The sequence below is a fragment of the Rhinolophus ferrumequinum genome, chromosome 15 (assembly GCF_004115265.2).
Source record: "Rhinolophus ferrumequinum isolate MPI-CBG mRhiFer1 chromosome 15, mRhiFer1_v1.p, whole genome shotgun sequence".
In the NCBI taxonomy this organism is placed as follows: domain Eukaryota; kingdom Metazoa; phylum Chordata; class Mammalia; order Chiroptera; family Rhinolophidae; genus Rhinolophus; species Rhinolophus ferrumequinum.
This window is the reverse complement of record NC_046298.1, coordinates 44,981,918-44,998,964: the sequence shown is the minus strand read 5'-3', so window position 1 is coordinate 44,998,964 and position 17,047 is coordinate 44,981,918. Positions and strand designations below refer to the sequence as shown.

At 49.2% G+C, this 17,047-nt stretch overlaps 1 protein-coding gene across 1 annotated transcript in view; it reads left to right on the top strand.

Annotated features, from left to right (window-relative positions):
* The window catches only part of VRK3 (VRK serine/threonine kinase 3), a 34,965-nt gene extending 18,281 nt beyond the window's left edge, over positions 1 to 16,684 (top strand). The window contains exons 10-15 of the mRNA XM_033129656.1: positions 945 to 1,037; positions 3,655 to 3,787; positions 4,961 to 5,081; positions 10,857 to 10,915; positions 14,112 to 14,260; positions 16,655 to 16,684. Of these exons, the coding sequence (XP_032985547.1) occupies positions 945 to 1,037; positions 3,655 to 3,787; positions 4,961 to 5,081; positions 10,857 to 10,915; positions 14,112 to 14,260 (555 nt within the window). The 3' untranslated portion in view covers positions 16,655 to 16,684. The remainder of the gene's footprint in view (positions 1 to 944; positions 1,038 to 3,654; positions 3,788 to 4,960; positions 5,082 to 10,856; positions 10,916 to 14,111; positions 14,261 to 16,654) is intronic.
* Positions 16,685 to 17,047: the final 363 nt, after the last annotated feature.

Genomic DNA, 17,047 nt, shown 5'->3' with positions numbered 1-17,047 from the left:
CTGCTCTGAATGGAAATATCCCCTGTATGATGGAGAATAAAGGACCAAATTTAAATCGCAGACGCTATGAAAGTGGCAAGGGCCTGCCATATTAGTTAAATCCCAGAGGTGTTCATGCTCAGAGTGTCTGCAGTGTGACATACAAAGGAGGAAAGGGTAAGGGATGAGGCTGGTGTAGATGTCAGCAGTGACCAGGTCACACAGAGTCTTGAACACCAAGCTGGGGAGCTGGGACTCTGTGCTGAGGGCACTGGGGAGCCATGGGAAGATTGGGAGCAGGGGAGGCACAGGGTCAGCTCTAGGTGCAGGAGGACTGTGTGGGGAGGGGCTGGAGGCGGTGAGATGGAGGCCAGGTGAGGTCAGCATGAGAGGATGAGGCCTGAGGAGGGGCCAGGCTGTGGGACAAGCAGAACTTGGTGGACAGTTAAGCCTTGGGTTCCCAGGGGGCTTCGGGGTGTCATCAGGATTTAACTAACTCCTGGGCGGTTCAATATCTGAGCTTGGAGCTCAGTGGAAAAGTCAGAGCTAGAGATAAAAATACAAATGGCTTAACCAAATTTATTTCTGCTCTCTAGGAGAAATAACAAGAATTCTTTAATGTACATGGGTGTTGGGTTTTTTGTTGTTGTTTTTTCAGGAGACAGTAAGTACTCAACTTCTTCCCCTCCTGAATTTGCAATCAACTAAGAAATAGATATGAGATGGATAGAAAAACAGCTATTAGCTTTAATTTTGTAAAGCCTAATTAGAAGACATGCTTAGGGCTTCCTAATGTTCCACCCAGAATTAGTCAGGTTTAAACTACCCCACCCATCCCCCGCCCTCAGTCACAAGCAGTACCTAGGACCCCAGGCCTGACAATGGGGATTCATTCGCCAGGCTTTGCCTCGGTGCCTCTTCGTGTTAGGTGTGCCACTCATGGAGATGCTTATGTCTTCCCCCAGCTGGATGCCCTGGAGTTCCTTCACGAGAATGAGTATGTTCATGGAAATGTGACAGCTGAGAATATCTTTGTGAATCCAGAGGACCTGAGCCAGGTAATAACCAGGTCCTTCCCAGCCTGGGGGTTTTCTGGGCTCAGGACCTCATCTGTCTCAAAACTTCCATTTATTTTACAATGCTTATTGCAGACAAAGAATTGCTATCCATCATATATAAAGAGCTCCTTTGAATAAATAAGAGATAAGGAAGTAGTAGAAAAATGGACAAAGGATAGGAAAAGCAGTTCATAGAAAAAGAAATCCACAGGTTAGTTAAATGCATGAAAAGATGATCAACCTCCCTAATGATCACAAAAATGAAAATTAAAACATACTATTTTTCACCCTGTGGGTGGACAAAATTAAAAAATGATAATATATATTGGTGAGAAGGATGTTAGGAAATAGGAATTCTTTATATTCTGTTGGAAGTGTGAATTGGGTAGCCTTTTTGGAAGGTAACTTGGATACAGCAGTCAAATTTTAAATGCATGTTTTTTTGATCCATCAGTTCCTTAGGAATATATATCCTACCCTTATATTCATAGGACTGTTCAAAGATATATGTACAAAGTGTTCCTGACAACACTGATTGTAATAATAAATTGGGAAGACCTTAAGTATATATTCCCAGTAGGGTACAATTAAATAGTGTTGTAAAGTAATTTTTAATTACTCTTTCAGTTGCAAGTGACAGAAATCCAATTTAACATGGCTTAAGCAAAAAAAAAAAAAAAAGTTTAAAAAAGGGAGGGATTCAGTTTATTGGTCTATGGAGTAGAAAAAACTTACTGAGTTTAGATATGGCTGAATCTGCGAAGTCCTGTCATTGGGAAACTGGCTCTTCCATCTCTGGGCTCTTGTTTGTACATTGCTCATTGTCAGGCAGACTCTCTTCCCTCATGGTGACAAAATCACCACTGGCAAATCAAGCTTAAATCCCCTCAGCAACCCAGTGGAAATGGATCAGGGGAGCCCCACTTCAGTCATGTGGACTGAGAGTTGGAGAGGGGTGATCCCAGAGAAAAATCCTAGAATTGTATTAGTTGGAGATCTCTAGAAAAACAGAACCAACAGAGAGTGTGTGTGTGTGTGTGTGTGTGTGTGTGTGTGTGTGTGTGTGTGTGTTTATACAGAAAGATTTATTATAAGGAATTGGAAGCTGAGAGTCTCAGGATCTGCAGTTGGCAAGCTGGAGACCCAGGCAAGTTGGTGGTGTAGTTCTCTAGGCCGAATCCTAAGAACCCGGAAAGTTGACTGTGAGTTCCAGTCTGAAAGCTGGCAGGCTCAAGACCCAGGAAGAGCCGATGTTTCAGTTCAAGCCCAAGGCAGGAAAAGACCCATGTGCCAGCTCTTGCGTTCACGCAGGAGGTGTTCTCTCTCGCTCGGCCTTTTTATTCTGTTCAGGCCTTCAGCTGATCGGGTGAGGCCCAGCCACGTGAGGGAGGGCAATCTGCTTCACTTAGAATGTGATTTATTTCTAAATGTTAATCTTATCCAGAAACGTGCTCACAGACACACTCAAAATAATGTTTGGCCAAATGTCTGGGCACCCTGTGGCCCAGTGAAATTGACTCATAAAATTAAATATCACAAACTGTGACCAGAAGAAAAGGATATAGGTCTCACATAGACAAAAGCAGATGGCAGAATACGATACAGCCATTAAAAAGCAGATGTGGCTCATTGTGTGTGTCCGGTGGATAAGCACTTTACTTTCGTTCTCAACTCAGTTAAGCCTCATCACAACCCTGCAATGTGGGGACTATCATTGTATTTGTTTTTACAAATGGAGAAATGAAAGCACAAAAAGTTTCATAACTTACCCAAGGTTGTACAGCCAAACTGGCATTTGAACCTGGTCTGTCTGATTCTAGAGTTAATGCCTTGAACCACTATTAAAGTGCAAAAAGCGGGGTGCCCAACAGGAAGTATACTGTGATCCCTCTGTGGAAAACTAGAGCCCCCCCTCCCTGTCCACAAGTGTTTACTGATTATTTAAAGAAAACGATTTGAAACAATGTAGAAGAAACTATTATTACTGTTATTTATTGTTAGTGTATTTATTATTATTTATTATTTACTCTTATTAGGTTACTTCTGGGCAGTGAGTTTATGGAGTTGGGTAGCAATAAGGATGGTTGGTTGGGGTGCTTTTCACTTCACACCCTTCTGTACTGTTTGGCATTTGGTTGTTTCAAATTGCACCCACAATTGAAATCTCTGGGGGCCAGCCCGGTGGCTCAGGTGGTTGGAGCGCCCTGCTCCTAATGCCAAGGTCGCTGGTTCGATTCCCACATGGGCCAGTGAGCTGCGCCCTCTACAGCTAAGATTGTGAACAACAGCTCTCCCTGGAGCTGGGCTGCCCTGAGCAGCCAGAGGTTGGCGTGGGCTGCCGCGAGCTGCCATGGGCTACCGTGTGCTGCTGAGTGGCCGGTGGCCAGCGTGAGTGGCCGGCAGCCGGCGAGAGCTGCCGTGAGCTGCTGTGAGCAGTCCACCAATGACTAGCGACTGACTGCCTCAGCCGGGGGGAGCTACACAACCAGACTGAGAAGCAACGGCTTGAAACAGAATGGGGTGGGGAGTAAGAAGGGGGGGGGGGGAAGAAATCTCTGACTCCAGGGTCCGAGCTCCTAACATGCACACTGTACGACTTCTCCCAATGTACACGCAGGTGACCCTGGCAGGCTATGGCTTCGCCTTCCGCTATTCCCCAGGTGGCAGACACGTGGCCTACGTGGAAGGGAGCAAGGGCCCACATGAGGGGGACCTCGAGTTCATCAGCATGGACGTGCACAAGGGGTGCGGTAAGAGGCCACGGGACGGGTCGGGACCATGCACACACGCCTCTCGTGCCTCGGGCAGCTCCGGGTTTTCACAGCCACAGACACAGATGGCCAGACCCTGGAGTCACGCTGAGGGACCCATGACACGGGTGCAGAACCATGGATAGCGCCCCCAAGCACTCGACAATTGTAGGTAGTGCTTCAGCACCAAGGACAGAAGGCAGTTGGCTACAAGGAGCCCTGCAGGTGCAGAGGTTCGGGTTCAGAATCCGGTGCAGACTGGGAACATGAGAGTTGCCCAAGAGTCATCCAGGAGACGCTGTGGAGGAGGCAGTTGGCCATCCATATTGGGAACACAGGAGTGAAGTCCAGACGGAGACTCAGATGTCGGCAGGATATCAGGAGTTGTCAGCTGAAGCCTGGGAGAGGAACGAGATTATCCAAGGAAAGTGTACGGAGTGAGGGGAGAGCCCAGCAGATTCCTTGAGGAGGTCTCAGCCCTTCTTTCCCAGACCTCTTGCTGTGGCCACCCATGTGCCTGCCTGCATCCTCCCACCAGGCTGAGCTCACCCAGGAAATGGATGGTGCCTGTGCCTCCAGGTCAGGTGCCAGAAGGTCTGACACAGTCAACTCTCAGTGTTTGTTGAATACTTCTACAAATTGTTGTCTGAATTATGGCATTTACGAAGCGCAAGAAAAATAAAACCCAGTGGACTCCTTTGCTCCCCTACCAAGGCTGTATTCAGTGCCCACCCTTCAGGGCTCCCTCATGCCCTGTCCTGTGTCCTCTGTAGCTCAGGTAATCTCACAATATAACCATCTGTCCACTAGACGGTGAAGGGCTGGGACCCAGCCAAACTCTTCTCTAGAATTTGAGAATGGGATGGGGCCTGCTGTACAGGCTCTGAGGGCTCATTGAATGAAGGAGTGCATGAATGACAGACAAGAAGATGAGGGAGTGAGCCGGTGAATGTGGGGATGAAAGGATGCCTAAGAGAATGAGTGAACGTACTTGGGAGAGTCATGAGAGAGTGCAAAGGTGAATGAAGAGTGAATGAATGGACGAGAGCTCACACGTTTGTGTGGTTGAGCGTGTGAGTGCATGGTTGAGTCAGTAAGAGAGAAAGGAAGGGGTGGACGTTTCAGTGAGTGGAGCATCCAGACTGAGTTGCCACCTATTTCCCTCCTCCCCAGGGCCCTCCCGTCGCAGTGACCTCCAGACCTTAGGCTACTGTTTGCTGAAGTGGCTTTATGGGACGCTGCCGTGGACAAACTGTCTTCCTAACACCGAGGATATCATGAAGCTGAAACAGAAGTGAGTGTGAGGGTCCGCAGAGCCCAGCCCTGGCCCCAGCGCCCCTGCAGGTGGGGCAGAATCTCAGGACCCAACGGGACAGAAAAGGGGGGGGGGCAGCGTCTGGCAGAGCCAAGGCCTCTGCAGTTCTCAGGTGTATGTTCTCCCATCCATTCCAGTAGACAGGAGCGTGGGCTCTGCAGCCATGCTGCCTGGGGTCAGACTCCGGCCCTACCACTGGAGGGTGTTGGGGAGGCAGTTTCACTTTCATAAGCCTCAGTGTCCTCAGTGAGATGGGATTTTATTAGCACCCACTGCAGGGGGAGTGGAAATATTCAAGGGAGTCAAGCACACAGCACTCAGCACAGAGCCTGGCCTGTAGAAAATGCTCACTGTGCACAGGACATCATGACTCGTTCATTTCTTCACAGGCATGTGAGCAACCTAAGCAGTTAGGTCTGGGCCCTGCCTCAGCATAGGGCAACACCAGCCACCGGTGTTATTCCCCTCCCTCACCTCTGCGTGTAAAATCACCAGATCCTGCTAGTTCTGGTTTAGACATTCAGCACCAAGGACAGCGGGGTGGAGACTATGCAGAGGGAAGTGCTGGGGTGTAAAGTTCAGCACCAAGGACAGAGGATAACAGCGCGAAGGGAAAGCGCTGCGCGTGGGTTCAGCACCACGGACAGAGGACGACGGCGCAGAGGGAGGTGAGCGTGGGCGTTTGCGTTTCAGGACCAAGGACAGTGCGTATCAGGACGCCAGGAAGCCCTGCAGGTCTAGGGATTGGGACTCAAGATTGGAGATAGACTTGGGCGGATGAGAGTTGCCTAGGTGTCACCCAGTAGCGGCTGTCCAGGAGATGGGTGGCTGTCTATGTCTGAGGGGCAGGAATGAAATCTAAACGGAGATTCAAACCTCAGCGGTATCTTAGGAGTTGTCAGCGGAAGCCCTGGGAAAGGATGAGATTTTCCAGGCAAAGTGTACAGAGTGAGAAAAAGGAAAACTACAGTGACCAACACTGGGTCCATTGTACTTCTCACTCCTTAACGTGCTGTGTCACTGGTTCATTTTGAGCCCCTCTCTTATTTTGCCCCTTTTTATATCCCCCATCTTCCTTCTCTCAACCATGGACACCCACTCAAATATACTTAACATATGTTATACTGATATGTGTGCTTAAATGTATGTGTATCCTTACACTTGCTTACTGGTAGTAGGACTGTGTGTATTTGACTTGCTTAAATGGTATTCTCTACGTCTCATCTGTGTCTGACTTTTCTCACTCAACACTGTTCTTCAACTGTAACCGCATTGTTACATGTGCCTCGAGTTTGCTGCTTCTGAATACTGCTTTTAAATAAGTTTGTACAGCTGTGTCTGTGTCCTTGAACTATATATGATGAGTGTATTTAATTTGCATAAATGGTACTCTGCTCTAAATTTCGTTGTTTCTTGCTTTCTTTCACTCAATGCTATAGTTTTGAACTTTTAGCTACATTGCTATTCACTGCCTCTGAATACTTCTCCTCAATTTGTTTAGATATATCTGTGCCCTTGAAATATGTGTCGTGTTGTTGGCTATGTGTTTGATTGGCATAAGTGGTACCATGCCCTGAATCTCCAGGTTCCAGCTTAATCATCACTCCCCAGGAACCTCTTCCCTCAGAGGAAGGGATTTGCTCCTGTCACATTGGCCTGCTTATGATGACATTTTCAAAGCTAATGTTTGTCATATGCTTATCTGTGCTGAGCACTGCATCCCTGTGTCATCCTCAGAACAATTCTGGAATAAATGTTCTTGCCATCTAAGGCACAGATTGCTTATGTAATCAGCCCAGGTCACATAGCTACTAAGTAAGGGAGCTTCCACTCAACACTCAGGCCATTCAACTGCAGAGGGGCCCTTTCACCTGAAAGCCAGTGTCTCCCAAGTGTGGGAGGCTTATCATGGATGGATTGCTGGCGCTTGGACACAGCCTGCCTCCTCTTGAGAAATATGTATGGACCACCTACTGTGCTCCAGGCTTCTTTCTAGGCCCTGGAATACAGGAATAACTAAGACATATCCTTGCCCTCAGGGAACTCACACTGAGTAGGGGAGACAGTAAAGAGAGAAAGAGTACAACACAGCATGCCAGAGGGCAAACTGGTGGGGGCTGTTGGGTCAGAGCTCTGGGGACCTGCCAGTGCGACCAACCGTGAGGGTGTGAGATTGCACTGCTCTTTTAGATGTAATGGCCAGGGCAGGTCTCCTGGCAGAGGTGACAGGTAAATTGCCTCCAGAGTGGCATTGAGGCAAGGAGGAGGTCTCACTTTGGTGCTGATACGTCACTAACATCGCTGCAGAAGAAGGGAGAGACAGAGAGGGAGGCCTTTGACAGCCTCAGTGTCAGAAGCCAGCCTCAGAACCCACCAGAACATGAGCCATTGCCCTGTTTCGTTGGAATTTATTTTTGCATTTATTGTCTAGTTTTCCACCTTTGAAATGAAGCCAAGTGAAAACAGCAACTTGCAGAATTAGTGACACAGGCAGTAAGAGCATACAGTCCAGTAGCTAAAGTGTTGAGTGTGACTGAAGTTTGTGACCTAGACTCGCTTCTGTTATGTTAGGGACAAGGCTGAGCTGCTCTTACAAGGAGACCCCAAAACACTGGCTCAAACGAGGTAGAGGTTTATTTCCCACAAGGTAGGAGACCAAGGGTGGTGGGTGCCTCAGCCCCCTTCCACATGCATATGCCCTCTGGGTGCACGCTCTGTCGCCACTGGCTCCCATTGCTTTGAAAGGGCAGGACTGCAAAGGATGTGTGTCTCTTGGTTATGTGGCCACCCCGAACTGCAGTGGGACTGGGAAATGTCTCCAGCCTGTGGCTGCTGACCCTGGGATTCTGCCATTGAAGGGGAGAAGTGACACTGGATAGCAGATCTTCTACAGTGCCACCTGGAGCCATGTTTCTCTGAGGGCAGGAGCCGTGTCAGCTCTTCACCATGTTCACAGCACGGTGCTTGGTGCGTTGTGGGTGCTTAGGAAATAGTTGTGGGATGAATGAATAAGGAATGAATGTGTGAGCCTTCATTCTCAGGCCTGGGCTTCTGTGTGGACACACAGGTCATGCAGACGTGCCCCAGCCTTGGCGGGATTACCAGGTCGGGAGGAAACACACAGGCAGGAAGCAGACGCTGCATGTGAGGGTGGAGGCAGTGCCTGGGGCATTGTGGGAGCAGAGGGGAGGCACGGGACCTGGCCTCTTGTGAGCCTTTACTCGAGATGCCTCTAGAGAGCAGGCATCTACCTGGTCTGTAGAGAACAGAGACGTTTCCATGGCAGGCAGGATTTTAGGCAAACAGGGTAGCACATGTGTGAGCCCTTCATTCACTGATTCATTTAGAACCTGTTTTTCGAGGGCATCTACGTGCCAGGGCCTGTGCTGGAAAATGCCGAGGACACAGATGTGAGTCAGCTGAAGGCATCGCTTGTCATTGGTGAAACCGCCTGCTGCGGCTCCACTGGACTGAGTCCTCCCTCCTCCTGCTTACCCTGACTCCTAAGAACAGTCATATCTCCCTTTTCACATCTCTCCCACGTTCCGCTTAACGAGATAATTGATGAACGTGAGATGCTTCTCGAAGAGACTCTAGTCACCAAGTTGGTACAGAGTAAATAAAATAGGTGCTGTAATCATTTTAATATTGATGACTTCGGTATGAGTAATAGTTCATTCCAGAACCCCAGATCCCAACCAGGGCCACAGGGGGAGGGCCGGCACGTGAAGATGCCCCAGGGAGAGATGTTGGGTGGTGCTGTAGCTGTCATTCTGGGGAACCCTGCCCAGACTTGTCCAGTGACTCAAGGCAGTAACCCAAAGGACCATGAGGGGGCGATGTTGGCACGTGCAGGTTTTCTGGAACCCTAACCTGTTTAGATGTCTCACTGGTGTGCGTGGCCTTTTTACTTTCATTCAACAAATATTGACTCACTAATTCATGACAAAATGAATGACTAAAAGAAACACGAGAAGCAGGGTGATGCCCCAAGGCCTTCAGGTGTGCAAGGCCCCCAGCTGGGGGCCAGAAATTGCACTCAGTCTCTGCTCCTTAAGGCTGCCAGAGGCAGGGAGGTCCCACAGACACCACAGCGATAGCCTGTGGGGGAAGAATTGCTTGCGAAGTTTACAGCATCCTGAGGATGGCATAGCCCTTTAGGGCCTTACTCCCACTCTCAGTCATTCACTCACCATACATGTCCTGAGGCTGCCGCTAGAAAGGGATTGGACCCAGCCCTTCCTGGATGCGCATCTTGCCAGTGGCTGTAGGGCTTCATGGACCGCTGCAGGGGTGCACAGGTACTCAGGAGGGATCGATTCTCTTTGGCTGGAGGGGAAGCTTCCAGGAGACCAGCCCACGAGCTGTGTCCAGAAGGGAGAGCAGCCACCTGGCAGGTATCAAGGTGGGGAAAAGCCATCCACGGCAGAGGTGACAGGATGTGCAGAGGCTGAGGCCGGGCGATGCAGGTGGATGCGTGACTGGGTTGGGGGACTAGAAAAAGTCTGGTGTGGCTGCAGCATTAGATGCGAGGGAGGAAGTCAGGGAGATAAGGCCAGAGGGACCAGCAGCCTTGCATACCAGGGGCTTTCCCCCAGGGTGCTGGGGGGCCCCCGGAGGGCTGTGAGCAGAGAGGGGCAGGGCAGCTCTGTGTGTAGAAAGACTCTGGGGCCATAAGGGGGATGCACAGGAGGCTGGGGAGGAGGCTGGGGTCCAAGGAGGGAGGATGAGGCCTGAGCTGGGCCCAGAGCCATGGACAGAGGGGAGATGGGGCGGAGAGGGTTGGGGAGCAGGAGGGTGGGGCTTGGGGACTTCTGGGCTGTGGGGGAAGGAAAGAGCAGTGCCCAGTGACTGGGTGGGCAGTGAGGAGCCAGCCCGGTGGCCCAGGCCAGTGAAGGTACAGGGGGCGCGACTCAGGGTGGAGCAAAGACGGGACAGATTTCCATTTTTCTTGAGTAGTCCAAGAGGGGGTTTGTGTGTGTGTGTGTGTGTGTGTGTGTGTGTGTGTGTGTGTGTGTGTACAAATATGTGTGTGGATAACATAGCTTTACTCACAGATTTCCTATTTGTGAATTCGCCCACTCATAAAATATATTTGTAACCCCAAAATCAATACCCACAGTGCTTTTGTGGTCATTCTCAGACATGCAGAGTGGAATACATTTTGAGTTGCCCGGTGCCCGCGATCCCAGCGGAGGCTGAACGAGGCAACCCTCTGCCTTCTTGGTTCAGCTCTCACACTGTAAACCAGGGTCCTTTTTGCGGTCTATCTAATGCCACATTTCCCACATTTTTGTGCTTTCTGTTGTTGATTTCGCTGGTTAAAGTGGCCCCAAACATAGTGCTGAAGTGCTGTAGTGTCCCTAAGTGCAAGGAGGCTGTGATGTGGCTTATGGAGAAAATATGGGTGTTAGATGAGCTTCCTTCAGGCATGAGCTAGAGTCCTGTTGGCCTTGAGTTCAATGTGAATAAATCCACATTATATTAAATATGGTGTCTTTAAACATAAACATACATAAAACAAGATGATGTACAGATTAAATTACAAAATGTGACCAGAGGCTTGCACGAACCTAATGCTATGCTTCCCCTAAAAGCAGGTTCAGAATTGGCTGATTCAGTGTCAAGGTGACTCTATAGGGCATAGTAACCACCGTAAATAACAAGAATCTACTATGTAGCTGTGAGACATCCTGTTTAAAGGTTGCTCTCCCTTCCCAAAAAGACCTTTCTCATATACTTCTGTCCTGTCAGGTTTCTTGACAGCCCGGAGACTCTCGTGGGAAAGTGCAGTCGCTGGATGAGTCCCTCAGGTATGTCCTGAAGGGGAATAGTAGGGGGGGCTGTAGCAGGACCAGTGGTTTTGGTCCCACAGGGGGTCGCTTCTCTTTACACCCCTTTGTTTTCTTTCCTTGAGCTTTCCGAATTGCACGTGTATATGTGCTCATTGTAGAAAAACAAAACTCTTCCCCCCAAATTCAGCAGTGTTCCTGAACAATAATAACAGTACACACGCACACACACACACACACACACACACACACTGAACAATAATAACAGTACACACATGCACGCACACACACACAACTACAACCACATACACATAGTGGTTTTTTCAGTGCAATCTTATTATGTGTATTGGTCTCCAACTTGATTTTTTTCATTGAAGAAGAGTGTATCTTGGAGATGTTTTGTGTTGGTGTTTGTAGAATTTTGTCAGTTTTTTTTTTTTAATGGTGGTAAAATACACATAATGTCAGTATTTTAAAACTGCAGTTGTGATTCATTAGTCAGTCATGAAGTCAATTTAATGGGTCAAGAACAGGATTCTTAAAAATTTAAAAGAACACAAAAAGTATGAGTGCCTTGCAAGAGTTAAGGAAATCTGAGGTCAGTTGCAGTGATACATATTTTTGCTCATATATATATATATATATATGGGTAACAGGTTATACGGTAAGATGTATTTCTAATTATGTCCATCTTTTTAAATGTTTTAAAAACGCTGGTCTATCTAGGTACAACAATCCATCATATCATGTGATATAATCCATCCTATGAATATGTCTTAATTCATTTCACCAATTCTTCATTGATAAACATTTAGCTTATCGCCAACTTTCTGATATTATAAACTCTTTACTCCTTTTTTTATCTGGGATTTGAATATTTGCTTATAAAATAATTTAAACTGAACTGAAACATGTAACGTAAAAAGTAAAAGTTCCTGTTCCTTTCTTGTCCCTTCCCCAGTCATCCTTCCAAAGTAATTGCTGTTAATAGTATGGTGAGTACTTATCAGTTATCTATTGCCCTGTAACAAACCCCTGCAAAACACAGTGACCTAAAACAACAAAACACAGTGACCTAAAACAGCAGCCATTTTATTTCTCTGCGATTCTTTGTGATAACGATATGGGCGGGGTTCATCCAGGCGGTTCATCGACTGGTCTTACGGGGAACATTCATGCCAGTGCTGGCATCTGGTGGCTCGACTGGGGCGGCTGGTTCAAGTGTCTCTCGTCCCTCCCATCTGGCGATGGGCACTGGCTTGTCACTGGAAGGTCTCGGAGGCCTCAGCTGGGATGGCTCATCTCTGTTTTTCAAGGTCATGCAGCCTCCACCAGGCTAGACCAACTTCCTTCACGTGGCAGCCTCCTAAGAGGGCACGTGTGGGTGCAGCCCAGCATGGGACCCAGAACACCACTTCTGCCACATTTAAGCAAGTCACAAGGCCAGCTTACACACTCACATTGCAAAGGGACACGCATGCAGGGATGGCAGGAGCTGTAAGCTGTCTAAACAGTCTCTGCTATCTGCTGCTCCCTCTATTTATACAGCAGTCATAGGTAAATACCTGTAGGCACACGAGGTTTTGTTTTACAAAACCATTGCTTTTTATTTACAAAACTATTTTTGTTTTTATTAATAAAAGTATTTTTGTTTTAATTAATAAAAATGAAAATAGGCTCACCATACATACATTTGGGTCGACATCTCGCATTTTTCATTAATTACTATTGGGGCTGTTCTTCTCTGTTCTTACTCATACATCGACCGCAGTTTTACCAGCTGCACGGTATCATGGTTTGGCTAAACCATCATTTTTAAAGCCAATCACTGTTATTGGAGATGTAGGCTGTTTTTGGTTTGGTTTGTTTGTTTGTTTTTCTCAGTGTTCTTTCTGTAGAGCTTCTACATTGCTCTCTAAGCAGGAGGCAGGATGAGACAGAAATGGATAGTTTGTCCCCTCCAGCTCTGTAAGGCTCTTTTTTTTTCAAGGGATATTATTTATTGGTGTGCCCGGAGGAATTATGAAGGAGGCAAAACTTTTTTTAGTTACCTGAGACCGCTGGCTTCAAATCATGGCTCTGCTGCTCAGGTCACACTCCCCTCCAGCCTTGGGTTCTCGCTTCTTAAAGAATGAGCCCCGCTGCTGGCGATGGTGGAGCTGGGCGGGGGCGGGGTGTGGGAGATGCGGTGGACGTCCCAGCCTCCAGTTCCAGTCTGCCCTGCAGGTACCAGCCGGGGGCCTTCAGTGAGGCCCCTCTGAGCCTCAGCTTGTAGAGAATGGAGCCAATAATAGCCCCCACCTGCGGGGTTGCCGCCAAGAATTCAATGCAGAACCCTCCACCCAGCTGGGCCCAGGGGCGCTGCTTCAGCTTCTGCTGCAGCCCTAATTAAATGAGCTTTTCAGCTCAGACCCTGGCCCGTCATAGACATTCCCTAAGTGGAGGCTGTTTGACTGTTCCTACTGGTGTCATAATTGGCACTTTTTAAAAGTGTAATAATGGTACTGTGCTCATTTACGGAGAAAAAAAAACAAATAGCCTTTATCTTGTAAAGTAGCCTTTATCTGTTAAACCGTCCCTGGGGCCTGAGTCTATAAACAAGTGAACTAAGACTTGTTTTACATTTTGAAATGGCTGGGAAAAAATCGAAACAAGAACACTTCCTGACATGTGAAACTTACCTGACGTACAAGGTGCAGCGTCCATAAAGAAAGTAGTCTGGGCACACGCTCACGCCCATTCGCTTACCTGTCATCTGTGATGGCTTGTGTGCGAGAACAGCCGAGTTGTCCTTGTAACACAGACCGAATGGCATGACGCGCAAAGCCAAAAATATTTCCTCTTTGGACTTGATAGTAGAAGTTTACTGGTCCCCATTTTAGAGATAAACACTAAATATTTACAGGTCAGAAGACATAATTAGCTGGAATTTGCTTTAAAACAATACAGAAGGGGGCAGTGGTAGAGGTTTGGATGAAAAATCGGCTGCGTTAACAGTTGTTGACACTGGGTGATGGGTTTGCTGGTGTTCAAGATACCGTTCTGTTGCATGTGTGACGTTTTAAAAAAAAAAGTCTAAGTGCTGTGGCAGTGCCAGGCACAGAGGAAGCGCTGAGCAGATGGGCACCGTGGTTGAGAACCTCTGGGCACAGCCCCCCAGGCTCTGGGTCCCGGGCCCCTCTCAGGCCTTCCCCACGGTGGGGGTGTCTTGACACAGAGACCCTGCAGAAGTACCTGAAGGTTGTGATGGCCCTCCAGTACGATGAGAAGCCACCCTATGCCCTTCTGAGGAATGATCTGGAAGCCGTGTTGCAGGATCTGCGGGTGTCAGCCTACGACCCCATGGACCTCCAGATGGTGCCATAGGTGCGTTCTGTGGGCAGAGTCTGTGAGTCTTAGCCCCCTCCCTTACCGCTCACCCACCCCCCGCCCTGCTTTCCAGATGCCACTTGATTTTTATTCCAGGGGCCAACATCCCAGTTACATGCGGGATTTTCCCACTGGTTCTGGAACTTTCCAACCCACCAGGAATCGCCTGTAGCAGAAACCTGACTCAGATTGGCTTTTATAAAAGAGGGAGATTGATTGGCTCTTGTAGCTAGAAAATTCCAAGGAGGAAACTAGGCGTGACTGGATTCAGGGCCTGGAAAATAGCAGTGAGAGGTTATTTGTCTCTGCCTTTCTCTGTCCCTTTTTTCGTCCCTCTGTCCCTCCACCCATCCCTCTGTAGTCTCCGCTGTCCTTTGGGTTGGCTCCCCCAGCCCCACAGATAAAAACTCGCTGGCTCTGTACCCCCGGCCACACCTGCTCTTGTTACGTCATGGTTTATCTTGCAGCCCTTCCCTGTCATCACGAACATCCTTGGTTATGGCAGCAGCACCGTATTCCCTTGAATGAAAGACACTCTTCTTAACCAGTGACTGGCATTTGCTGGGGTTCCCGGGTTTTTGTTTTGCGAACCACGTTGCCTTGCACACCTGTATGCCCAGGCATCTGCTGTGCGCCAGTGTCTGGGGATGGAGTTATCATCCTGGAAGAGACGACTAGACCGTACATGTTTATACTCCCGTTAGCGCTGTGTGAGAGCAGAGAGGAATTTTTGGAATTCACTAAACGAAATTCGTTTGGTAGTCAGTTTTGGCAAGGCCGCGTGGCTGTTCTGAAGAGGGGCTTCCCCAAGGCGCTCCTCTGTCCGCAGAGGTGTTATTTCTCTCATCGGGGCTGGCTGGAATCAGAGCACAGTGTTGTCTAACTTAGGGGTTCTTGAATGGAGGCGACGTTGCCTCCAGTGGGCACTTGTCACTGTTGGCACACATGCTTGGTTGGCACGCCTGGGGAGAGGGTGCCCCTGGCATCTAGTGAGTAGAGGCCAGCAACACTGCTCAGCGTGGGACAGCACACAGGCCGGCCCCACCCGCAATCATCGGCCCCAGGGCCCGTCACGCCGAGGCTGAAGGGGCCAGGGCCAGGTGCACCGTGAGCAGCACCCTCCTGTCTTCTGTGGCGGGATTCTTCCGGGTGGCACGTTGATGACAGTGCTGCTTCAGCCCTGCGCCCCTCACTCCCATCCAGGGCTGCCAGCATAACATAACGTGGGTAAGCTCTGCGCTCAGGCCCGGCCACACACCGCTCCAAAACTGCCAGGGTGTGAGTTTGGTGCTGTCCTCAGGGTAGTGGGCTCTCGGCCTTAACCACCGGGACTCTCCAAAAGTGAAGGCGTGACTTCTCCCCCCAGCTTGCCCCTGCCCCAGTCTCTGCAGCTCGGCAGATGGCTCCTCTGTCGCCCAGCGATCCACGAGACCTCCAGGCCCTCCCTCACCCTGCCCCTCCAGGCAGTGGCCATGTCCCTTCTAGTCCCCCTCCTCCAGGTCTCTGCCTCCGCGCTCTCTCCAGGATCCCCCGGAAGTGGGGAACCGTGCAGTCACTTGTCAGTCGCTGGTGGTAATCTCCATGAGGGTGGGGTCATGTCTTTCTCTGGCATCTGTCTTCCTGCACGTCTCTGGCCTAGCACTCGGAGACTCCATCGAACGTATCAGGTGGGCGACCAGTCTTCCCATCTGTGCTGGCCTGTCTTACAGCACCTTCCTGTCTGCCCAGTACAATGGAAATTTTAAAAGTCAAAACCTAACCTCCCCTGTCAGGAGCATTACAGTTTCAGATCTGCTTACTTTCTGGGGGCCACTTACTCAGCAGCAGGTTTGTCCCTTGTTTAGGAACTTAAGGAGATGCCACCTAAGGAGTGGGTGACCTTGGAGTAACTTGAAGGTCATCTCATCCTTTGCTTTATGGCAACTCCTTGCCTTGGCCTGCCTAGCTACCTCCCCTATGCCCCTCACTCCTCAGTCCCTCTGTGCCAGCCACACTGCCAAGCTTGGTCGCACCTCAGGACCCTTGCACTTGCCATTCCCACGGTCTGGAATGCTTTCCCCCTTCGCTTTTTGTGTGGCTGCCTCCTTCTCACTACTGGCTCTCAGATCACAAGGCCGTCCCTGATCACCCCTCCCCCACTGTGAGGCACCTCCCCACCTCTCTTAGCACCTCTCTTGTTACAGCCCCTGTCCCCCACTGGGGGGAAGTAGGTGTTTAATCTGTAGTGCCTCCACCTTCCTCCTCAGAATTGTAAGCGCAGCAAAGGTTTCTTGTTCCCTTTGTTCATGAGGGTATCCCCAGATCCTAGAAAGTGCCTGTCACACAAGTAGAGGCCTAAAGGCAGCTCCCCAAGTGAAAAAGACACCAACAGCCATTTTTATTGTCTTCCAGAACTTTCAACGTGCAGTACGAGATAGAGGGAAAAAAAAAAAAATGAAGAAATGTGACTCCAGATGTGCTGTAGAATCACAGATTAACTTCTGGAAAGATCCCTTAAATGTGCATTCCTGCTGCCGCTTTAGACAACACTACTCAAGAGTCTCAATTAGCATCTGGGGAACCCGGCAGTTAGGCTCCAGGTAATGACTGCCTTTCTGCTGTCACCAGCCTCTGGGGTTGTGAACAGAAGATCCCCAACTCAGGGTTGAGCTGGATCCCTCAGTGGGGACCCTTCCTACCACTGGCACCACTATGCTTTGGTAATAAATTGTTTCACTGGTGTTTGGAGAGTCAAGTGTCTGCAAAAGTTCTTTTTGGAAAAGTTTAGCTCCCTTTTTTGCCCCA